The 26,502-nt window shown below is 34.4% G+C and overlaps 1 protein-coding gene across 3 annotated transcripts in view; it reads left to right on the top strand.

Annotated features, from left to right (window-relative positions):
* Positions 1 to 26,502, top strand: part of Slc9c1 (solute carrier family 9 member C1) — a 129,242-nt gene that overhangs the window by 43,993 nt on the left and 58,747 nt on the right. For all 3 annotated transcript variants that reach the window (XM_021263780.2, XM_004835826.4, XM_021263782.2), the window contains 7 exons: positions 256 to 430; positions 5,802 to 5,883; positions 12,056 to 12,222; positions 13,979 to 14,104; positions 16,281 to 16,378; positions 20,397 to 20,516; positions 24,747 to 24,942. In XM_021263780.2, coding sequence (XP_021119439.1) covers positions 256 to 430; positions 5,802 to 5,883; positions 12,056 to 12,222; positions 13,979 to 14,104; positions 16,281 to 16,378; positions 20,397 to 20,516; positions 24,747 to 24,942 — 964 coding nt within the window. The remainder of the gene's footprint in view (positions 1 to 255; positions 431 to 5,801; positions 5,884 to 12,055; positions 12,223 to 13,978; positions 14,105 to 16,280; positions 16,379 to 20,396; positions 20,517 to 24,746; positions 24,943 to 26,502) is intronic.

Here is a 26,502-nt window from a genome sequence, read left to right as displayed (position 1 = left end):
ATACATATATACAAAATCTCTCTCTTTTTTTCCACCTGAGGAAGCCTGAGTACTCCTACCCTATCGTTACCTTGTAGAAAGGAACAAAAATAATAAAGCCATTCTCCTGAATGCCTTCTGCCTTCATTTGGTGCAATGCTAAGTTTGTGAAAGATGCCTTTTTAGAGAATAGGATGTCCAGAGAATAGGTTGGGATAGAAGATAAATAAATTTCTACGACAAGAATAACATTTTAGATATTGTTTTGTTTTTTAGACTTCTGCTGCTTCTATTATTGACCCCCATCTTGTCTCGATTTGGTCATGGATTCAGCTGGCGTTGGGCATTCATAATGGTCTGGAGTGAAATGAAAGGAATACCTAACATAAACATGGCCCTTCTGTTTGCTTATTCTGACCCTACTTTTGGATCTGAGAAGGAAAAATCGCAAGTAAAGAAATATTGAATATTTTATAAAAGTATCGCTATGTATTCAAAATATGGTTTTGCAGTCAGATATCTCAACCTCATGTGGGCTGTAGGGATGATTTAGCTATGATGGCAAGATTGGGGAGAAGAGGAGGAATAATTTTCAACTTTCCTCTTCCTCATTCCAGCTTAGAAATTCAATGACTCTTTCTCGTACCTAAAAATGAGTTTATTGTGATGATTCAAGGAATTGAAATTTATAAAGACCTGATGCAAAGTATATACTGAATGTTTTCACTTTTTTTACTCATAATATCCACTAAAAAAGGCAAAAACCTGATTATCGTTACTTTTTTTTTACTTTCTGTAGTATTATAAAGCCACATTTAATTATGTGAGGAAATAAAACATTTTAATGGTCAGGGAAAGTTATCTCTAAGACAGTACCTCTGAACTCTGCTTAACTGAACACACTGGGCACATGCTCCCTGTACTGCATTTCAAGTCAAGATAATTACAGAGTTCGGCAGGAAATTTCCTGTACAGGCATCACAGCACATCTAGCATTTCCTCTGTGTGTGTGTGTGTGTGATAAATTCCAAGTGTAAAAGGAAGAGTAGTAGGGTAATTGTTATGTGTCTAATTAAATAATAGTTCAAATATTACAAGACTAAAAATTTTAAATATTTTAAATCAAATTTTTAAAATATTAGATTCTCTTTCTTTCTTTCTTTCCTTCTTTTTCTTTCTCTTTGTATTACTGGAGGGTGAACTTATGGCCTTTACATTGAGCTATATATATCCTCAGCACCTTTTAAATTTTTTTCACTTTGAGACAGAGCCTTGCTAAATCACTGTTAAGCCTTAAGCTGGCCTCAAATTTGTGATTTACCCGGCTCAGCCTCCCAGAATGCTTGGATTACAGGCCTGCAACACCGTGACCCTCTCTCCCTCTTCTTTTTAATCTATTTCCATTTGCTTGATAATCAAAGTGAGTGTCATCAGTATGATGTGAATGTTGCGTAAGAATTGGAGTTTGGAAATTTTTAGTTTAGCAGATTTTTCCTGATTGGGCATCAGAAAGTTACTTAATGTTTTCCAGCTGAACTCTATAGCTAACTTATTATTACAGGCTTTATGTTGAAGAGTTAAAAATACTAACTTCTAACTTCAAGGATACTATTGTAAGACAAGAGGAAGAGAATGAGGGGAAGGGAGATAGGACCCTAAGGGAGAGTAGGGAGGATGGATATGACCAAAACATGCTATATGTATGTATGAAAATAAAAATAGTAACTTTGAAGGTATACTGCCATTTCAATCCTGGCCCTACTATTCACAAGTTATGTGGGCCAGGGATTTAGCTCAGTGGTTCTGCCGCCTGCCTCACAAGTGCAAGGTCCCGAGTTCAATTCCCGGTACCAAAAAAAAATTACCTACACAAGTTATGTGACCTTGGGTAAATTATAGTGTTTCATTTTCCAATCTGTATAATTAGATAATATTTATATTAGAATTATAAAGAGGATTAAATAAGCCTGGTATACAGTACTATATGCCTACTGCATAAATATTAGCACTTATTACTATTAAAGTATGAAATTAATTTAGCGATTTTCAACCTAGGATGTACTTTAGGATACTTCAGGAACTTTTAGAATATCAGTGCTTGTGAAATTCTGGCCTTCCCCGTTACCAATAATGAATATCAGACTTGCTTTTCACAGTAAGCAAATACAAAATTGGTAAAACTTGTGAAGCAACTGACTGGGTTTGAACAAGGGCCACTGTATGCTTAGATTCTTGAGAGAAAGAAAACATGGGATGAGTTCACATTTACTTTGGGTTTTCTTCTAAACTGTGGCACAAAGAAGTGGAAGCCAAAGATAATGCAGTAATCTAACTGAATAAAAAAATTGAGTATAGGGCTAATGAAGTAGCTTGAATTCCTGGAGCAGGGTACCACAGAGGGAAGAACTGTATAGAAAGAGATTATTAAACTCTGCATGGGTGAGCCTTCGGATCAAGAATCCAATAACAATCATCCAAGGACAGAATCAGAAGATGGTCAGAAGAAGAGCCATTAGGGATCTTTGAGTTGAAAGAATATTCTGAAAATCACACAGTGCTGACAGATTACTGGAGTTCTGATGAACTACAGTGTATAAGCATTACTGAACACCACACAGGTTAAGTTGTGACCCCAATATGAGCATGCTTTATAGTAAGGATTATGCCTTAATCTCTAGACCAACTCTAGGAAAGATTAATACCAGGCTTTTGTAGGGTAATATGACCTTCCTGTTAATTAATTGCCTGACACAAAACTCAAAACTCTTTTCAGAAAGATAACATAATCAAAACTCTCAACAATGTAGCATCTATATATACTATACTGTCTAAAATCAAATATTACTACACATGTGAAGAAGCAGGGAAATGTGGCCTATTATTAAGAGAGAGATCATTCAACTGCAGCAGACCCAGATTACACATATGTTGGAACTAGCATAACTATTAAAAATAAATTCAAGAATTTAAAAGAAACAAATGGACAAAAGATATGAAAACATGGCAATATTTCTGTGATGGAACTGAAACTACAACAAAGAACAATTCTAGAATTGAAAAATATATTATCTGAAATGGAAAATCTCTACCTGTCCTTTAGCAAAGTCTATACACTGGAGAAGAAAAATCAACTCTAAATAGATATGCTTTAAACAAGATTGAGAAAATATGTGAAGTAAAAGTGATAGAACTAAAGGGAGAAATGGACAAATTATAGTGGGAAACTTTAACACCCCTCCTTACAACTTGTTCAACAAGTTATAGTCCAACTAGATAGAAAATGAACAAAAATATAGAGGTGAACACCACCATTAACCAACAGTGTCTAACAGACATTTATAAAATTATATCATTTGATGCAGAAAAACATTTGACAAAATTCATTATCCATTCATATAAATGTCTCAAATCATAGAAATAGAAAATAACTTTTTTGGGGGGTACCAGGGATCGATCGAACTTGGGACCTTGCACTTGCAAGACAGGCTGCGGAACCACTGAGCTAAATCCCGGCCCTTAGAAAAGAACTTCTTAATCTTGATAAAAAGTATCTGTCAAACCTACAAGTAATGTCATAATAGCAAAAAATTATTTTCCCACTAAGATTGTCAACAACACATAAATGTGTCTTTACATCACTCTTATCATGATGGAAGTTCTAAGCAGTTCTATACAGAAAAGGAAAAAAATGTGTAACACTGGAAAGTAGGAAATAAAACTACCCTTATTTGCAGCTAATATGATCATCTACATAGAAAATTTCAAGCATATTCAAAAATAAAGTAAAAACAAAATTGTCCTATAACTAAGTTCAGCAAGATTTCAAAATACAAGGTACATATTTAAAAATCAGCTGTATTTCTATCTACTAGCAAATGATGCATGTAGCCAAAATTAGATACAATATTATGTACATTCAAGAAAAAATAGAGGTCAGTATAAAATCTAACAAAATACGTTGCCGGGACTTTAGGCTGAAAACTATAAAACACCAATGAAGAAAATGAAAGGTGACCTAAAGAAATGGAGAAATACACTGTATTCATACATAAACTCAACATTTTAAATTGATGCAAGCTTTAATGCATTCCTATTAAATCCCAACAAATTATTTGCATTTATGGACAAGTTTATCTAAAATTTATATGAAAAGACAAAAATAAGTAAAATACCAAAAATGATTGCCTCTCCCAAAGAAAACTAGAAGCCAGAAAACTTACCTAATGAATTCTAAATATTTAAGTAATAAATAACACCAATTCTACGCAAAAAAATAGAACTGGATGGACACTTTCTTACTCATTTTATACAAAATACCAAAAGAGATGTTATCCAAAAATCTACTTATAGAATATGATTTTTTAAATCCTTAAAAACTATTTAACCAACAAACTTAAATGTATATATGTAGGATAATATGATCAAAAAGGTTTTATTCAAATATTTAATGTTAATTAACATTCAAAATACAATCACTGTAGTTTAGCACAAAACTGCAATAGAGGATAAAAACCTTGTGATTATTCCCACAGATCCAGACAAACCATTTGACAATTTAACACTCATTCATTAATAAAAATAGAAAAAAGAAAAACTTCCTGTAAAACAAAATTTAAAGAAAATTAATCTCATAAAGGGAATTTATTTAAATAGAATCCAACAAACCTAAAATTTACGTGACACTTAATGGTAAAATACTGTAAGTTTTCCCTCTAAGTTTGGGAAAATGGGAAATACATCTGCATTCTACATTTCTAGGAAATATTGTAACTGATGGGTCATCCAGAGCAATGGGTAGTGTTGGGAGAAGGTACCAGGATTAGTATGTGCTATGTAACTGCTAGTACTAATAAGTGATTCAACAAGAACATGAAATGTATGTGCAGATACAAAACTAAATTGTATTTCTATAAATAAACAATAATCAGAAACAACTTTTTTTTTTGTACCAGGGATTGAACTCTGGTCCTTGTGCTTGCACAGCAGGCTGCAAAACTACTGAGCTAAATCCCAGCCCAATAAACAATAATCAGAAACACAAAATAACAGGGCTACAGTTGTCGCTCAGTGGCATAGCACATTTAATTTGTGTGAGACCTTGGGTTCAATTCCTAACCCCAAGAGAAGGGAGTACGAGAATCTGGGTGAAATAAATAACAATAGCATCAGAAACATAATATAGAAATAAAAATAATGAAATGTGTTTGTATTACTTATCTATGGCTATCTAACAAATGATCCCAATATTTAGCTGCTTTAAACAAGAAACATTACTTTGGTTTCTTTGAGTCAGAAACATGGATGCAAGTTATCTGGGTGCTTCTGATGCAGTTTCTGTCATAAACTATTTAAGTGTGAATTAGGGGCACATCCCTCACAGGATCAAATGGCTGGAGAATGTTTCCAAACTCACATTTATGATTGCTGATAAGATTCAATCATTTGAGGTAGCTGGACTAAGGGCCTCAGTTTCTTGCTGATCCTTGGCTAGAATTCTCCTTCAGTTACTTGTCACTTGGGTCTCTCCATAGGTCAGTTCACATTATGGTAGCTGGCTTCTCTCAGAATAAGCAGTCCAAAAAGCTAAAAAGAGCAAGTTCCCAAGATAGAAGCCATATCGTCGTTCTAGTTTCATTCTAAAACATAGATGAAGTATATTCAGGAAGAATTTCAAGACTACGTTCATTACCCCCAACATCTTCATATGCCATAAGCTACTATTAACATAGTACAAACTAGCTTAATTAACATTGGTAAATACAATTACCACTGGATAATAAATTATCCAAAATGCTTACTTCATATATTTTTTTCAATTCTAGATACTGCTTCATGGAGTGGCAGTGTGTTTAATTAACTTGATTGTCAACAACTTTATTTTGCCAATGGCAGTTACTAAACTAGGTAAGTCATATTAAGTACTATACTGAGTAAAGAGAAAAATATTCTATATATGTCAATCGTATTAATAAAGAGGAAATTGAATCTGGAAAGGCATATTAATGCCTCAGACCAGTAAGCTTATTTATTTTTAAAAATTAGTTATTTGTATTAGTTTAGTGTGACTAAAATGATAGCATAAGTTTATCCAATCACTCAATAAACTTTTATGAACATTATCCTAGAAGCTAGCTACTATTATAATTCATAGTATTTCATTCTAAAGACAAAAAAGATTTTTGAACAGATAGACCTTACACTGGAGTAAAGAACAAATAGTAAAACAAGTCAAATAAGCTAATGTAGAAAGTCATCTGTGCAGCAAATTGAACAAATCAATATGAAATAAAATAGGGACTACAACAGGTACTAAAATCCCAAGGAAGCAAGAAACCAAGGGGATCCAAGACAGAAAAGAATTTGAGGGGCTGGAACCTGAGAGAATGATGCAGGGAGATTACAAATGATGGAATAAAGACCAACAGCAAAATACATCTTCTCCTGAATATGGAATCAAGACACCTTTAAAATAACAATTTATTTGGGGATGGTGGAAGGGAAAGGGAAAAGGGAAGAAGGGAAAGAAAAAAATTATGAGAAAAAAAATGGAATCAAACTCTGTAGATAGGGAAGGGTGGAGGGGGTGAAGGGTGCACAGGTAATGGGAGAAAAAATAAAAATTAAGATGCATCATGTTCTGGTACAAACACCCAATGATAAATGTAAATGTATTTTATACCTAAAATGTACCAATAAATATATATATTTTAAAAATAAAAATAATAAATAAAATAACAATTTATCAAAGAGAAAAAAAGTAAAGCTCTGAAACTCAAGAAAGAGTCAACAGGAAAGCTAGAAACCACAGATAAACTAGAGAAACTGAAGGCACTGCAGAGAAAAGAATGAAATAGACCAGAAAACTAAACAGGGTCAGCATCTCCAGGGAAGGGACTGGCAATGCTATCCCAAGAAAAGCTCATGGTTATTGTAAGCTGCAAATACAGTGTGGGATTTTGCTCTGAAAGTGACTCCTTCCACATGAGAGGCTAGAGTTAGTAAAGAAATGTACTGCAGTGCCCACCATATTAGAGAGTAATATAATCAGAAGCTGTTTTCTGAAGGGGTTTATTATTTAAGCCTGATCTACCTTGGGTATCAGAAGCCACAGAACAACTATAGTTCAAGACCTCTGTGATCACCCTAACACAGGGACTTGGTGGAAGACAATTGTGAAGAAGGGGTGGGCTAGTCAGAGACACTCTGTGAAATTTAAGCAGTGGCAAACTCAGGTTGTGAAGGAGACAGGCTGTACAAACTGGGCTGGTTATGTACAGTTTTCTAAGGGAACTAGGTCTGAAAATGCTGATATTAAGTCCAGTAGACTTCTTCGTCCTTTTTGCTTCCTTTCAGCACAGAGCTCAGTGGTCTGTTTGCTTTTTCTATTTGCTACCGTGATCAAGTCTATGCCTCAGCTTAGATTGTTGCCATGCCCAGCGGTGTATGGGGAGAGAGACCTCTGGAGCAAGGGGGAACCTCAAGAGCCCACAAGCTACGAAATCAGTTGGAGATAGCAGTGACTTGGGCATATATATAGAAGGGCACAAACACTGAAGTAAATACAGTTCTACAGCAGACAGCACACCATTCACTGATCATGCCCAGAGGGAAAGGTAGGGCAGGACTCAGCATTCACATTAAAAATGTGGGTATGGAAATAATAGTTGTGATTCACTATCTCCTACCCATATCTGGTGGATTCCAATACCAAGAGTCTTGGAAAGAAACCACTCACCCAAAACACATGGAGGAATATTTTGGATTCATTTTTTTTTTTCTGTTTGCTTTTGGGGCTTTGTTTTGTTTTTAGTATTGTTCCTTTTTTCTTATCTTTTTCCTCTTTTTATTCTTTTCTATATTTCTTTTCTTTTTCTCATTATTTCCTGTTACCTTTACCTAATTCTATTAACTTTCTTTTATTCCTTAATTGGATTTTTATTTCCTTTTTCTCTCCTCACCTCCCTTAATTTTTTTTCCAAAGTTTACTTTTTTACATTTTATTTTCCTCCTTTTTAATATGATTACTATTAGCCTTTATTAATTTTTAATTATTTAGATGACACTATGCTATGACTTCAGAGTTCTGTTGTTAGTATTGGTACAGTTGTTGCTTTTGGTTAGCAATTACTGTATTTTCACATTTGGTTTGTCTTTGTGTTTACATTATTCTTGAAGATCTCCTTTCTGTTTTAAAGATAATATTGGTTCTTATGATATGTCAATAACTAGTTTGTCTTTGACTATAATTATTGCTGATTATTGTTAATGGTGTCATAGTTTTTGCTTTTAATTGATTTTTACTGTAAGGAATATCTGGTTTGTCTTTGTGTCATCAACATTATTGTGATTTGCTTTCTCCTTTCTGAGTGGTGCTGAGGGTCAACACCCAGAAGAAAACTGGATGCTAAGAAAACCCTCAAATATTATGCTGAAAAGGTTGAAAAGGGGTATAAACCAGAACATAACTAAACCAAGGACACTTCATAGGGAGACAGATCCAACTAAAGAGATCTCCGCAATAGTGTCAGAATATCTCTATGCTGATCTTCAATACACAGAGCAAGAGCAATAGAAACATCAAAAAGCAAAGCAACAGCATGCCCTTCAAAGGCACTAACCCCGAAAAGCTGACCTCATGGAGACTGAAGTAGAGGAAGCTATAGTCAAAGAACTCATAAACGAAGTGGTCAAAATGCTTGAAGAGATTAAAGAAGAAATATATAAACAAATGTATAAGATGTTTAACATGCTTGAAGAGGATTTAATGAAACAGATGAAGGATTTTACAGACACATTTTGAATAAACTTAAAAAAAGAAACAAATAATAATTGAGTTAGACAAGATAATACAAGACACGAATGACCACTTCAGTAAAGAATTAGAAAGTATGAAAAGAAAGCAAGTGGATATACATAATATGAAAAATTCAGTGGAAAGCATGAGTAGAAGACTTAACCAATGAAACTACAGAAATAAAAGAAAATGTCAGAAATATGAATGTCAGAAATAAAAGAAAAAGTATATATAGTAGATTATAAAGTCATTGATACACAAAAAATGATAAGATGCTATGCAATAGAGATCCAATTAGATTCAAAAACAAAACCTCAGAATTAAAGAATAAAGGAAAAATAAAATAGAGGAAAATTCAGAAATGTCTAAAAATTTATTCACTGAAATCATAATAGAAAATTTTCCAAATCTATGGGAAAAATTCAATTTTCAAATACGAGGGGCATATAGAACTCTGAATGGTCATGACCAGAAAAAAACCTCACCATGACACATCATGAAATTCCAGAAACTCAACAAAAGGAGAGAAAACTAAAAGCTATTTGAGAAAAACACCAAGTAACTTATAAAGGCAAGCCTATCAGAATAACTTCAGATTTCTTAGCACAAACCTTAAAGGCCAGGAGAGCATGGAGTGAAGTTTTTCAAACACTAAGACAAAATAATTGTCAACCCAGAATTTTATCCTGCAAAATTAGCCTTTCAAACTGACAGAGAAGTAAATTCTTCCACAGCAAAGAAAATTTAAAGAAATATATGACCATTAAAACAACCTTGCAGAAAATACTTAATGGAAGCCAAGACAGAGCCAGGGAGGCCACCAGCCCCAAAGATAACAAAAGAAAGTATATATCTTGCTGGGAGAGAAAACAAAAGGAAAAAGTAAAGGAATCAGCGCTGGAAAAATAATGCAATGCCAGGATTCAGTAAGATAATAACTCTCAAAGTCAGTGGTCTCAACTCCCCAATCAAAAGATACAAACTGGCAGATTAGATTGAAAAACAAAATGCAATCATGTTACCTACAGGAGATACCTCATCCAAAAGGGAATGCATAGATTGATTGATAGTGAAAGAATGAAAAATTATATTCCATTCAGTCAGATCTTGAAAACAAGGAGAAGTAGTTATTTTATTTGTACATACAAGAGATTTCAAGCCAAAACTGATAAAAAGAGATAAAGATGGCCACTACATACTGATAAATAGAATAATTCAACAGGAAGAGGTAATAATTATATCTATACACCACATGTTGGAACACCCAACTTCATAAAACAAAAAACACTGGATTTAAAAAGGGAGACACCAACACAATCATAGTGGGGGACTTCAATGCCCCCAGTCTCACAATTAGGACAGCCAGACAAAAATATTTACCAAAAAAACTTCAGAGTTAAACTACACTATTGGCAAGTGACCTTAACATGTATCTACAGAGTGTTTCATCTAACAAAAACAGAATACACATTTTTCTTAGCAACATATAGAACTTTTTCCAAAAAAGACTATATCTTAGGCTATAAAACATGCTCAAATAAATACAAAAGAATTGCAATACTCCCTTGAATACTATCAGCTCACTGCAGAATAAAGGTAGAAATCAACACCAAAAGAAGCCACAGAAACTATGAACACATTCAGAGAGCAAAAAATACATTATTGAATAATCAATGGATCACAGAAGAAATCATGGAAAAAATTTAAACATGCCTAGAATCAAATGATAACGGAAGTACAACATACCAAAACCTATAAAGCACAATGTTAGCAATTCTAAAAGGGAAGTTTATAGCTGTGAAGGCACTCATAAAAAAATAGAATGATCTCAAGTAAATAATCTAGTGATTCATCTCAAAGTCCTAGCAAAACAAGAGCAATCTAAATCTGAAACTAAAAGAAGAAAAGAAATTATCAATGAAAATTAACAAAATCGATCCTTAGAAAATACAAAGGATCAGTGAATCAAAGAATTGGTTCTTTGAGAGAATGGGAAAGGGTTTTGGAGGTAGGAGAAGAGAAAGTAAAAATGATCAAGATGTTATATGTGCATGTACCAATTCCCTACAATGAATGTATTTATTGTGCGTTGCAAACATACCCTGGAAAAGGAGTATTCTAAGAGGAATAAAAGAGAATAATGCAGATAATTCCTCCCATGTGCTTAATCAGCCAATGTGATTATGAAAGCTAAGTCCCAGGGTCTGCAGTCTGAATGCCCAAGAACTACTGGCCAAAGTGTCAGTTCTTGTCCAAATACGAAGACCAAAGACCAATTCCCCAGCTCAAATACTATAAGGCAGTCAGATCAAATTCTCTGTTGCCTTGTCTTTTGTTATATTCAGTCTTCCATCAGTTTGGATGAGGCCCATTCACACTGAAGAGAGCACAGTGTTTTTCTCAGTCTCCCAGTGCTATAGAATAACATTTATAGAATATTATTCCACCCAGGAATACCTCTTCAGAACATTCTAGATTACTGATTAACCAAATATCTGTGTGCCTTGCCTTCTAGTCCAGTTGACACACAAATTTAGTTATCACATCTCTGTTCCTCTGCTTCCTTATTTATCAAATTGGGGAAAAGTTCTCATCTCAAAAGTTAATCAAGAGCTAAAAAATTTACTACGAACAGTGTGTTGAAGTACGTCCAGGCATATAGTAAGCACCAGATAAATATTAGCTATTACTTTTATTAGTGTATTTTAGCTTTTGTTAGCAGTGTGAAAGTAGAAAATTTAAGTCTTGTTAGTATTTCTATTATTGAACAATTTATGTTGAATCTTTAATGTTTGTTATGGTTTAGATTGAGACAGTCTCCCAAAGTCCTCACATACTTATCAGTGGGGTTTTGGGAAAGTGATTGAATCCTAGGGGCAATAAAGCTAACTTGCTATAGTGAGGCGGGGCCTGGTCAGAAGAGGCAGGTCACTGAGGGCATAATCCAGAAGGGTATTTCTACCTCCTCAGCCCCTCACTCGGCCCCTGTCTCTGCTTCTGGCCACCATGATGTAAGCAGCTTTCTCCTGCCTAGGCCTTTTTATCATGCTTTCTGCCTTGGAGTATGGACTGAAGCCTCTAAAAACTGCAGATATAATAAACTTCTCATCCTTTACATTGTGAAGTCAGGTATTATGTCCCAGTGACAAGAAGGTGACTAAAGTAATTTTTTAAAATGCTTAGTGACAAATGCTTAATAAGCAAAAACAAAAGAACAATATAAAATCCATATCAAAGTCATGGGGTCTCTTTTGTTTATAATATGTGGTCTTTGAATCAAAGGTCTTCGTGATGTCACATCAACAAAATATAAATCAAATCTTCATACATTTCAACGCTTTCAAGAGCTAATCAAAACTACAGCCTCCACACTGAAATTTGACAAAGATCTTGCTAATTCTGAGTGGAACATGGTTGACAAGGCAATTCTACTTCAAAACCCATTTGCAGTAAGCATGTAACATCTTTCTGTTCCTTCAAAGTAGATATGATTAGGGGTAGGGGATTTAGCTCAGCGACACTGTGCCTGCCTCGAAAGTGCAAGGTCCTGAGTTTGATTCCTGTACCAGAAAAAAAAAGTAGACATGATTGCTTTTTATATAAATTGTCATAAATATTAATTAAAAATTTTAACATTTTGTAATTGACTAAGTTATATTGAAACTCCTTATTTGTAATTATAGTAAGGAGGACTGCTTAAGAAATTTGTGGTTACTCTGGGGTAAAATAGAAATCATGACCTGTTGAGTATATAGAAAATGTATGTTGTGACTTCAAAAGAGGCAGTATACATTGGCTCTGTCTTTAGAACATACCATGTAAAGAAGAGATGAACCTTAGAAATTTTTTACTTTGAGCAGATTGGAAGTGGGCAATGTCTTCTGTTCATTCTTTTGTTCAGCATTTTTTAGGTCAGACTCATTTACTTAAGATTATTCACCATGCCATTCAGGCATGGTTTCCACAATGGAAAATAGTAAATATTGTTCTGGGATCTTCTCAAAGCTGCTACTGCTTTTCCATGTCCTGTGTCTTGTCCAGTTTTTTTTTTTTTTGTACTGGGGATCGAACTCAGGACCTTGCACTTACAAGGCAGGTATGATGCCACTGAGCTAAATCCCCAGGGCCCCTTGTCCAATTTTTATTGCAATATTTTTCTGCATCACACAGTATAAGAAATCACCTTCTAGAAGAACAGAGGAGTGATAATCTTAATTAGAAGAATATCCCCAAATCCATTTCATATCCATTAACCAAGGCTTGAAATTTCAGATAGGGGCTCAGAACCAAATCCTGGCTTTTTGGATGGGACTACTGAGCCAAACCCCAGGGATTTTGCTAGTAGCTCCAATCTCTGATTATGGACTTTTGCTGACCTGCCTGCCTGACAATCATCTAGAAAGCATATTAAAAATGTTGAGTTTTCTTACCCTAGAGATTCTGACACAGGTAGTCTATGCAGGGCCCCAGGAATAAGCATTTTTAATCCACTACTCACAAGATTCTAAGGCAGAGTCAGCACTGAAGCCACCATTCTGGTACTTGATCTACTTCACCAAGACAGATGGTTAAGCAATGGCATTGTCCTCTTGGTGACTCAAACATGGGGAGGGTACTATAGTGGCATAAACAGAAAGCTGGCCTTTTATTCAGAAAATCTGGGTTTATATGTTACCTTTGTCACTTTAAAGTGTTTGAGATTACACCAAATCATTTATTTCAGTTTCTCTCAGTAAATTATCTATATTCCTATCTCCTTAATACATGTTTGTTTTTTATTCTATCTTAAATGATTCATTCAAGCAGTGTTTGTCAAACTTTAAGTGCACTAAAGTTGAATGAGTTTGTAGAAACACAAATAGTTGTCCACTTCTCCACGTTCTGATTCAGTGGATCTAGTGGGCAATCTGAATAGGTGCATTTCTGACAATTCCCAGCTGCTGCTGCTACTGCGCCACACAGAACTATTGGATTAAAAAAAATCCCATATAAAATCACTTCTACAAACTTTTAATAATGTAGCATAAACATATTTAACTTCTTTCTTCAAAATGAGCAATTATTTACCTTTTATATAACTGAACACAAAGTAAGAACATCTGAGCAAATGATGGATAAGTTAATGTGAGAATTGCTTGAGGTTTATGCTGAGCAATATGTTAATATTTATGTATCATTCTTTTTTTTAATCTGTGTTTTATTTAGTTGAGTCAAGAAGAAGGAACAGAACATGAGAAGTTGAAATGTCCAAGCTGTAACAAGGAAATAGATGAGACCCTCACCATTGAAGCAATGGAGCTGGCTGGCAATCTACTTCTGTCGGCACAAATAGTCAGGGCTCGCTTATACTCTTTAAAATGCTTTGGGGCCTAAAGTTATATTGAAAAATTTCTCCCTTGCTAAATAGATTTTGAGTGTGCTCACTTACATAACTTAATAAACTGTTTACAAAGACATAGGGAAAGTTGATATTGTCTTCGGATTCTGGGGGCGGTGAATAAAAGGGGGAAAAGGTAAGGAGAGGAGGAAGGAATGGAGAAAAAAGGAAAGAAGGAAAAGAAAAAAGATGGAAAGGAAGGAAGAAAAAAGAAAGAGAGAGACAGAAAAAGAAAGAAAGGAAAGAAAGAAATAGAGAGAGAGAAAGAAAGAAAGAAAGAGAAAGAAAGAAGAAAGAAAGAAAAGAAAGGAGAGAAGGAAGGAAGGAGAGAAATGAAGGGGTAGAGAAATGGAGGCAGAGAAGGAAGGAAAGAAAGAATGAAGGAAAGAAGGAAGGTAACCTACTCATATTACCTTAGGTAAAGCCTGTTTTATTTTTGAAGAATTGAAAATTTCACAGCTACCAGTGTCATGAATTACAACTAGGCTCAAGATGCAGATGTGTTAGTCACTTCTGTGATACTGCTGTTTCTGGTTTCAACCCATTTTTCTTGGAAGGGTAAAACCAAATCCTCTAATAAATGTGGGTAGAAAGCACCATGATTTTGTTCAAATCTAGGGTAACAACTGGAGAAATTCTGTAGTACAGCAGAGTATAGGACTTTGTGGGAAACTGCTAAAAGCCTAGTTTTTGTTTCCTATCCAGGCCAGGATCTTGACTATTTGCTATAATTTATCCTCTCAAAATGTTCTTGCTGGGCCTTCCCATTGCATGGAGAGCTGTCATGCATTTCTCTGCCATCCCAGACATAGCAGGATTCTAAGCACCCTACTTGCTCATTCTAACTTGGCAATTGGGAGATCTGTAAGATATGAATGTTCTCTCCAGCAGTAGTCCTGGCAGATTGGTTTTCTCAAAGTTAGCTTTTCAAGGACCTAAATAACTTCTTTAAGAATCTGAGGCAGTTCCATGAAGTATGAAGGTTAGGCCCACATATATGATACTTTATTCACCTGCAGATTTCCATCTTGATTCACCAAATTAGATACTGTCACCTGTGAGGCAATAATTTCCCCCACATGGCTAATTTAACTGGGAAATGTAGGTATTCTTTTAAAGCTCTTCCATCTCTTCCAGATCATGTGCTCCTGGACCCATGAGTCTTGGAGGTAAAGTGAAAATAGCCAGTCATTAGGGTTTTTCTTGGCTACCATCTCTGTGCAGCTCTTAAAGCAAAGACAAAGGAGCAGGCTGTCTGAACACAGAAAACCAGCAAGAATTGTAGGGAGGGGTCAATCAAAAGACAGCAATGGAATAGGATAGACAAGCAACCAGACTAGAATTCAAAATCAAAGAGGAATTAAAAACAACAAAGAAGGGCTAGTTGTGGCATAACACAGGGTACATCTGATCAGCCATTCATGACTGATTTAAGATACAAACATTAGTCCCTTTGGTTAGGAAAAGAGGGGGGAAGCTTACAATAATTAATATACAATTGTAAATGTGACAGAATAATAGAAAGTCCATGCAATTTGCTATACAATTTAGGGAATATAAATCACATATTTTTACAATAGAAAATGAAAGCAAAGAAGAATATGAACAGTCTATCTACCATGAACACATAGTCTCTGAAGCTGAGTAGGCTCTCAACAGACTTATCAAATGAAGGAGTGATTGTATTCTGCAGAATAGCAGCAATCTCTTCAATCTTTATGATAGAGGGCACAGTTCTGTTGTGGAAATACTATATTTGGGGACATGGAATTAAATAAAGATGCAAACTAGGATGTTTAGGATTTTTCACAGTCTTTAATACTCTAATATATTACGAACCTTTAAGATGAGCATACACCTGAAAACAGTTCCTGGACTTATTTGACACAGAACTCCATTCATTTATTTATGAAACTTGATTAACAACTACCGCTAGCCTACTTTCCTGCAGAACCAGCTGGTTGCACCCAAAGCTTAAATCTACCTTCTGCACTGATCTGGAGGTCTATTTTTTTAATGAGATTATTTAGAGTTTCTGACTCCTTTCTCTCAGATTACTTTTCCATAACGTTGGTGATGTTGTCATTGTTATGTATGCTATGTAATAATTTGAACAAATATTTCTTTTAGGCTAGCTACCAAAGACAATACAGGAGTGAGATTTTGTCCCAGAATGCAGTCCTGGTGTTACTAGGTGCCTCAGAAAGCTTTGGTGAGAAGAAGGGAGAGTAAGTATGCTGTCAAGAGAGGGCCTATATCCCTAAGGTACTATATGTAGAAAATTGTGTTTTATTGCTTTCCTCTGAAAATGTGGGTTCATCTGCAATTATATATACAAGCCACTGCCTTTTCTTCTCCATACTCAGGCTGAATCACATATTTTCAATTTCCCAGATTTGTACTCATTCACACTTGTGTGCATTTTAACTAGCTAATCCTCTGTCTGTGAAATGCCCTTTCTTTTCTTTTTTGCCTACTTCCAAACATATGCTGTTCAAAACTATTTTTCCTTTTAGACTATTCAAATATCTGATTAAGAACGAAGTATTCCTTAATCTCTGCAGGCACATCTTCCCATTGAACAGACAGGTAGAATTTCACATCCTTTTTTAATACTTAGTCGACATATTTGTAATCTTGTCGTGGTCTCCTTAGGGGGAAGTCTCCAAAATAAGCAGTGAGTTCTTCCAGTTTGTATATTGAAGAGCACTTTCAGATCACTCCCTGTGGGAGGAATGAAAAATCTACACTTGAGCAGATTGTTGCAGTTGCAACAATGCCCATTCAAAGCCCAGATGTGTTTTAGTTCTAATCACATTCCCACATTCCCAGTGCCAAAGACACCCATGTCCCCAGATGAAATGACCCTAAACTAACTTCCAGAGTCTTCTTAGACCCTTACCCCTGGCTCATCATCCCATTAGCAAACAGGATCTTTGATGTGCACACATCTAACCTAAAGTATGTGCCAACCTCAAGTCCACTAACATGTGCCAGCTTGTGAGGATAAAGCTGGATGTGAGAAGGGAAGTGTCTAGAAACTGGCATGTTTTCATTGCATTTCAAGCACAAATTTTCAAAGCATCTAAGAGTTTTTATTTCAACCCTAATATACAAATTTTATGACATTTTATGTAGCAAGGCAGGAAGATGAAATATGTCTTCTTATTTAAAATTTAGTTTTTGTTCAATTTATAATATTTAAATTTTTCATATGTTATAAAAGGATCTCCATTTCTCCTCTTAATTCCATGCCCTTCAAATGCTTAGGTGATCTGAAGAAAACTAAGTAGGTTGGGAGAAAAGCTAGGGCAAATCAATTTGTAACAATACAATGCATTCTTTAAAGATGACAGATACACAGTGTACAGTAGAAGTTTTTAAATTAATGAATAACTATTACCCTAAAAAATTACTATTACATTGTCCAGTTGACAATATAACAAATGACAATAACAAAGCATAAAGATATTCACCCCCATTGTCTTATTTCCCCCCCTTTCAATCCTCCATGAGGACAGAAGCAACTTATGCCTATGAAGATCCAAAGAAATTGGACCAAAGGGGAGCTCAACAGTGAGCAGGGAGCAAAACTGCTGAAAGAAGTTTTAGTGGACAACATAGGCAAATTTTAGAATATGTGACATTTTTATTCATATTTATTGGAAATATGCATTGAATACTAATATGTGCAAAACTGTGCCAGGCACTGTGAGAAATATCAGGATTAGTAAAATGGTCTTTCAACTTGTAGAGAACTTTCTATTGATTGTACTCATATTCTGTACTTACTTCCTTGGTGGACTGCCTGGGAGTTGATTTATTTTGCATTTCTTGATTATTTCTATCACTAGCTCCATAGATTGGAGTATCCTTTAGCAAGAAAAACAAGTCTTAGAAAGTGTAGAGGGTTTATACAGGCACATCAGGACTTACACTAAGTACATATGAAATTGCCTAAGAAACAGAGGAAGGAAAGGGGAAAGAAAAAGACTTAAGTTCTGTTATGTATATGTACCCTCTCCCCAAGAGGAATATAATCACTCTGTGCTGTAAAGTACACCTAACAAATTTAAAAAATTTTTAAAAAACAAGCGCAAGGACCCGAGTTCAATCCCCGGTACCAAAAATAAATAAATAAATAAATAAATAAATAAATAAATAAATAAATAAATATAAAAAAACAAAAGAACTGCAGGCAACATCTACCAGATGCCAAATTGATAACACTGACAAAATGGTGGAGATCAGCCATTTGTGGGAATAAAAAGCAAAGGGAATACTGAAGAAAATTTTTCATGGAAATTATTCACATTTAACATCTAAAAGTGTTATAGACATTCATGCACACAGAATTGGAAAATAAAATAAGGTCCAATACAAGTACTCCTAATTATTAAAACCTTTGAAGATTAATAGAGCAATGAAAAATGTTTATGCTTAAAATTGAAACATTTATCAGGAAAAGTGCTGACTTAGTTGAAAAGACAAGAGACTCTTATTTTAAAATCCTGATTGATTTATTTAGAAAAACTCCTAAGATGGAATATGTATGTCATACTTTTTTAGTGTTTTGCTTCATTTTATTTTTTAAATACAAATAAACATTTGTACAGGGAAAAAAAACCCCACAAGGAACAATACTTTAAACACATTTTATTGAGTGCCGTGCCAAGCACATTTTTGAAAACTTTGTATGCATATCATATTTCTATCTAACAAAAATTCTGTCAGAAGAGTGCTGTTGTGATCTTCATTATACAGGAGAGGAAAGTGAAGCAAAGATTAAATAACTTACCCAAGGTCATTTTTCCTAATAAACTAGGAAGCCAGGATTCAAAGGCAAACTGGCTCAGTACCCAATTAATGAGATCATACTGTTCCCTAAGTTAGGTTTAAGAAGTGAATGTGTTGATGTAAAGTAGGAATTCAAGACCCTGAATACTTAGAAATTTGTCCTGTAAACAATCACATGCTTGTGGATATCACAGAATTTTAGGATTTGTGTGAACTTATGAAATTGTCAGATCTTACCTTAGATATTAATTCCTTCAGGAAGGGTTTCTGATTCTCCAGAGTTCCATTAAGTTCCCTCCTTTCTGGGTACAGAGTAGCCTCTTATTTATTATCTCTGCCTCAACACTACACTTCACTGCAATTGTTACTTGCATACTTCATCCCACTTGTCAACTGAGGGCAGAGACTAATATTTCTTTATGGTTTATCCACAGATGTTTAATAAATAATTTTTAAATTATGACTTAAGTCATACATGTATTCAAGATGGTCTATGCATTTACCATATTACTAATATTGATCCTTAGAGAATTGAATGTCTTCATTCTTTTCTATTACATTAATATCCTGTAATAGAGAAACTGCATGAATTCCAGAGTGGAACATTATATTCAATTAGAAGGATAGGATCCACTTCTGAACTTAGGTTTCCAGTGCCCTTCCATTAAGCCATATGACAACCTAGAGTCTCAGGTTGAAGAGCAGAAAACTCTAGCATGTTTCTGATGAAGACAATAAAAGTATCTGGTCAGCAGCAGGCAAGTTACTGGTAAAACCAAGGGTACTGGCTAGGTAAGACTGAATCATGACATACAGATGTGAACTGTGTCAATACAAAACCCAACAGAATCTACAGAAAACTTCATCCAAGTGCTAGCAAAAAGATTCTTCGGTGTCTTTGAGTCCTTATTCTTCCAAGTTTCCATTTTATCCCTTCTGTAGACATTTTAACCTGACAACTTGCCCTGAAGGTGAAACTAGAGATGTAGCAGATGGGCTAGATACTTTATATATATTTTTCTCACTGAATTATCCCACCCTCACATAGATATTTTTACTCCTATTTTATAGATAAGCAATTATATTAGTTAGGTAATTTGTTCATTGCCATGCCAGACAATAGGGAATTCAAAATGAAAACCCAGATGTATTTGAATTCCACATATGTGAATAATGGCATGCTTTTTCTTTCTGGACATTGAACTCTATGTTATTTTGAACCCTATGTCCTAATTTTGGGGGAACTCTCTCTTTGGTGAGTGGGTCTTACAGCGTAACTTTGTGTCTATCTACTTCTGTCTACAACTTTATGACTTAGATTGTGCCCTGAAAATGCCTCACTCATAGTCATCATTGCACATAATAGTTTTGCTGCTTTCTGACAATAGTGCATTAAACTTATTTTAAAATGTTTAAAGCATGTTTTAAAGATCTCTCTCTATTTTTTAGATATATAAATCCTGAAACAATAAAGAAGTACTCTGAAAGCAAAAACCTTCTTAGTGTCTTTAGAAAAGTACTGCTCAATTTGCTGTACAATACTAAAAAAGATAAAGAAGTCCCCTCAAAGTAAGTGCTTTTGAAACATACAAGAATGGTAACATTCATTTATTTTCATTTCAAACTCCATTTTTCTTTATTTTTAAATTATAACCTAGGAGTCGGGGATTTAGCCCAGTGGCACCACATCTAGCTCAAAAGTGCAAGATTCTGAGTTTGATTCTCGGTACCAAATATATATATATATATATATATACACATATATATATGTATATATATACATGTATATACGTATACATATATATACACGTATATATATGTATATATAGATAGATAGATCCTAAATACTTTACAAAAATATTTTGAGGTAGTTTACAACTAACCTACATATATATGTAGAATTTAAAGAAGGAGATACATAAGAATAATGTTTTTGCTTTTATTAATTTTACATTTCACATAACAAAATTTACAATCATTTTAAAGGTGCAGTTCAGCATTTGGTACCTTTGCAATGTTGAGCAATCATCTGCTCTACCAGATTCTTTAATATTTTCATTGGCTCAAAAGGTAAACCAATATTCTTTTAGCAGTCACTTCTCCATTCTCCCTCCAGCTCCTGGAAAGCATTGCCTTATTTTCTTTTACCTAGTCAGAATTTTTCATGTAAATGGAATCATTGATATACAGTTTTGTGTTTCTAGCTTTTTTTTACTTAACATAATGTTTTCTTGTTCACAATAGCATATATTATTAGCATAAAGTTCATCTATTTTTTAATGTTATCAATATCTTGTCCATTTCTATGTCTGGATAATAGTCCATTGTTTGTATATATGATATCTCATTTACTTATTTATCAGTTTATGTACATTTATGTTATTTCTACACTTGGCCTAATGTAAATAGCACCACTATGAACATTTAAGTGGAAAGCTGAAACTTGAAATGATAACACTAGGGAAAACAAACCTTAAGAATTTTAACCTCTAGATTCTTATTAATACTCTTTTCTTGAAGAAGCAGCCCCCCTCCCTACATAGAATTAGCCTCATCTTACCTTCAGATGCTACACAGATATGGCACCACAAAATGTGATTTGTTCCCTTTTTTTCAAGTTTAGTGTTTAGTACCTTTCTTTGCTTTTTGGGGATTACCTAGTCAGGTCTCAATATAGCTATAAGGGAAAATATAGTGTCTGCTTTAGGGGACTACAAACTATTTACTGTAGGAACTACAGGAACTGACTAATTCCAGAAAATACCGGTAGAACATATGAGGGAATGAATCTTAAGGCTACTGGACCAGAAATGTGCAACATAAGGCCAGACTGGAGAGAATTTATTGGCTTGGGTTGTCTTGTCTGTGATAACAGAGTTGAGCACTCTGACAAAGCAAATTGGGGCTGGTACTGTTACAATGCTGTGTTGTTCTTTGGAAATTGGCCAGACTAATAAACTACAGCAAATGGGATGCCCAGCTAAATTTATTATGTATTAAAAATCAAATGCACGGACTCATTCCCTGGGAAGGCCCAGAAGACACAAGAAACTCAAGGTAGATGACCTCTACAGGCCATGGTTCACAGTAAGAATAGGTGCCATGTACTGATCTCTTTAATTATCAAAAAGATGGATAGGACTCAAGAATAGCAAAAGACAGATGAATCTTCAGAGGCAAGACATGCATATTTTCTTTTATAAACCGTGAACTTACAAAAGCATGACCAACAAGGTTCCCTGAACTGGGATGATTAAGAAAAAAAAAATGTGTCAAAGGACCATGTAGATAAGCAGTTAGATACAATGGTACTTTTCTAAAATGTGACTGGTTACAAAATGGTTACAATTAGCTACACCAAAATGAAGTCATGATCCCTCTTATCTTCTGTGTGGTATACACCTAAGTCAATTCTGTGGACCAGAGCCCTGGAGTAAAGACCTCTAACAATCCCCACAAAGACAGAAAATAAATATTTCCTCAATATTTTGATGGACACTGAACAATTTTAGCAGAGTTAACATATACTGGAGAAAAAGAGAAAACTCATATTTTTGATGACATTTGAATATGGCATTTAAGAACCTGGCACTGATATTAAAGGCCTGATATGCTGTCATAGTCCTTAAGTTAGACTGGAGGTTATATGGAGTTTCTGGCCTAGTTTATCAAAATCAGAGTCCACTGTGAAGGTCCATTGTGTGGTTACTTCCAAATGTCCGTGAAAGTATAGCTGGGGGGGTGCTGGGGATTTAGTTCAGTGGTTCTGGCACCTGCCTCACAAGCTCAATGTCCCGAGTTCGATCCCTGGTACCAAAAAAAAAAAGTATAGCTGGGGTAATATACTTGTTGTCAAACTAAACATTCCCGTTGATTAAAATAAAAACTATTGTGACAGAAATAGCCAAGTGGAACCTATAATCAAAATATTAAATAAACAATATAGAATTCCAGGAGGAATTAGGAAATTAAGACAGACAACTAAAAGTTTCACAGAATTATAAGTAGTTCTCATCACATCCCCTTCAATTCACCCATCTGACATAAAGAAAACAGGGTATACTCAAGCATTTACTTAAGCACAAGGCAACTCAAGTACAGTGCTGCTGGGATAGATCAAGAAAAGCAGTGTAGAGAGATGACCAAGAAGGGCACAGGCTCTGCTAGCACAAAGTCACTAAGACTTACGATCTATGGCTCTTCTCACAAGCAGGCCCTGCCTGAGGCTTTAGAGAGACCTAGCAGTGTGATCACGTAATCATGTTTCTATTTCATAACTTCACCTTCTTGTTCTCAAATAAGATCCAAAATTATAAAAAGCTTCTGGCAGCCCGGCATGGTGACACACACCTGTAATCCCAGAACTTGGAAGGCAGAGGCAGGAGGATCGCCATGAATTCGAGGCTAGCCTGGGCTATATAGTGAGTTCAGGCCAGCCTGACCTGCAAAGTGAGACCTTGTCTCAAAAAAACCAACCAATCAATCAATCAATCAATCAATAAATAAATACCTTTGACACCTAATTCAAATGTGCTCCCTGAGAATGGGAAAATGAGCAGTTCAATTAGTAATTATTGATCAATCATATCATTTGAACTTTAGCAAACGTAATGCATTATTATACCATTTGAATAGTTTCAGAAATTGATTTAAAAATATAAAAACCAGATCCTCTCATTTACAATTCCACTCATTAGCATATTTGCTACAGAAACTATTTTTCAAAACATATTCATTAATTTAAAATTTTTTATAAAATTTGATCCATATTATCCCACTGCCATGAATCCTGTGCTGTCTTCCCAATTTTGTGCCTAATTATTACATTGTTTTTTAAAAACATAATACATTATGTTTTTAAAAGTAGGTCACAGAAAAATATTTATGCTATAATTTCTTTTTTTAAATAACTATTATCAAACACACACACATACAAAAATTAAAACCATTCAAAGAAGAATAATTTAAGGGGAAAAACTATAATAATATTCGAATACAGTAGAACTCAACCAAAACAAAACTGAAAAGCACTTAAACATTTTTCCATATAACTTAAAAAAGCATCTCAAGCACCAACAAGACACCAGAGGATGTGATTTGTTTCAGAAAGATCCCCAAAACCAACACTGAACAAATAGTGGTCTGGACAAAAACTCCAGTTAGTTAGCAGACTCCACATAAGCCAAGCTTCTCCCTAATATGCTATAATTTCTTTTGGAACAATATTCAAACTGTTAGTAGTCATGTCTTAGAAATGGAATTATTGGAGGGTGTGAAGGACTCTCATTGTTTTGTTTTTTAAATGTTCCCAGTCTGAATTATCTCTCTCTTACACTGAAAGTATCCCTTTTAAAAGTAAAAGAAAAGTATTACATGGTAGTATATGGTGCAATCCAAGCACTCTGGGAAGCTGCAACAGGAGGATTACAAGTGCAAGCCCAGCCTCGTCAAGTTAATGACTTAGCAAGACTCTGTCTTAAAATTAAAAATCAAAAGGGCTAGGAATGTAGCTCAGGACAAAGGTTCTGGGTTTAATCCTCAGTACTGCAAAAAACAAAACAAAACAAAACAAAGTGAGTAGAGGTGAGAAAAGAAAGAGGGGAAACCAGATCCAAGATATTTAGTCAAAGAGGAAATTAAAAAATCCAAATCATGGTGCAAGACAGTATAAACTAGTGATTACTGCTTCCAAGAATTAAGCAGGGCTCTATGACCATTGATATTTAGAAGAGAACAAAGTATATAATAAAAAACATTTGATATAGTTCTTTCATCTGACAAAACTGTTTTGTTTTGCAGATATCACTTCCTTTGTACATGCCATAACATAGTATCTATTGATGAATTTGAGTATATTGGATACCTTGCAATACTAATGAATACATTTCCTATTATCATCTCCTGGATATCTCTGTTAAATGAAATCTACGTCTATGAAATAAGACGTGCTAGCTACTTTTTCCTTACATTGTATATTCTAGAGGCTGTACTTAAGGTAATCTAAAATGTATATGTTATTGTAATATCTTTAACAAGATTTCTTAACCTCATGTTTCAACACTAGCTGCACACAGTTTTCTAAAGAGTATCTGAAATTCTCTTCTCAAAGCAAATAAACATTTTAAAGATGATTTTAAGGGTGGCAATAGGAAATATGAATACTTCAAGCATAACGTATTTGCAAAAATAAATGTTAATATGATGAGTAAAAAAGGAAAGAATGAGTTTAAACAGTATTGGCAATGTTCTTAAAGTCAGCAGAGTTGGAAGCACCTGGGTGTTCATTTTATTATTTTTATACTTGATAGGCAAAACAGAAGGATAGGTAGCTTGATAGATTTAATACCTAAAATATTTACATTCGATTTTTAAAATCCAATATAAAGAGTTGCTAAATGATGGAAATGTGTTCTCACAAATGAATAGAGATACTTTGTCATATGGATCAAAGTTGTAATATAAAATATTTTAGCCAGAAAATTTAAATAGAGGAATTATATCTGATACTTGCACAAAATAAATGAATTTCAGATCTGTACCCAAAATTTGAAAGCTGCTACAAAGCCATAGTATTAGAAAAGGATGGATTCAAATCCAATAAACTATATATAAGTTTCAAGCTAGTAATAAAGACCATAGGACTTATAAAATAAGCTCCTTCCATAAAATTTGCATTTTATTGTAAATTTCATATTCAATAGGAAACCTACCTCAACTGCTTCTAGTTGACTTGAGACAGAATTGTCAGACAAACTATCAGTTGTGAATTTAAGGCATGAAATCCTTATTTTCAGAGTTCAGATTAAACTATAATATTAATGGCTTCAAAGTAATATTGTCAACACAAGGTAAGGGAACTATGTATTCTATCCTGATTTTGTGCCTAGTACTAAGGAAAGTTGTAAGTGGATTAGCCTACTTCCTTAAGAATTACTTCTAAATACCTAATAGTTTCTCTAGTGTGAGAAACTGAAAGTGTAAATAAGGGTTAAAATTATTAAAACTAATAATTGATAACTTGAAATAGGAAGAAAAGGTCCAAAGAAGTAGGGGTGGTGGGAGGGGAAGAGAAAAGGAAAGAAGGGAAAGGAAAAATTATGAGAAAAGAAAAAAAATGTAAATGAAGTCTATGTAAATAGGGAAGGGTGGAGCAGGTGAAGGGCGCACAGGTAATGGGGGAAAAATAAGAACCAAGATACATCAGGTACAGGTACTAGCACCCAATGATAAATGTAAACGTATTGTATACCTAAAATGTACCAATAAAAGAATTTTTAAAAAAATTCTAGATTAACTGTATTTCCACTATATGATTAGGGAACAAACTCATTCTTAGGTTACTGATAAAAGTATAATTAAACACTTTCAATGTTAAAAAAAGAATTACTTCTAAAAAGTCACCCTTTTGAAGGATTTTTAAAGAATATTTTCTGAATCAACAGACTCTAGCTATCTTCATTGACTCTCTAGATGCATGGAGGAGAAAACAGAAAACAAATAAGAAATTAGCCTTAAGAATGGCAATTTCCCAACTTGCAACTATCCAATTTAAAAG

Source organism: Heterocephalus glaber, unplaced genomic scaffold (genome assembly GCF_053883595.1).
Source record: "Heterocephalus glaber isolate CG9 unplaced genomic scaffold, H.glaber_assembly_v1.0 deba00000122, whole genome shotgun sequence".
NCBI classification, from domain to species: domain Eukaryota; kingdom Metazoa; phylum Chordata; class Mammalia; order Rodentia; family Bathyergidae; genus Heterocephalus; species Heterocephalus glaber.
The sequence above is the reverse complement of the archived record's forward strand: the minus strand, read 5'-3'. Positions and strand labels throughout refer to the sequence as shown.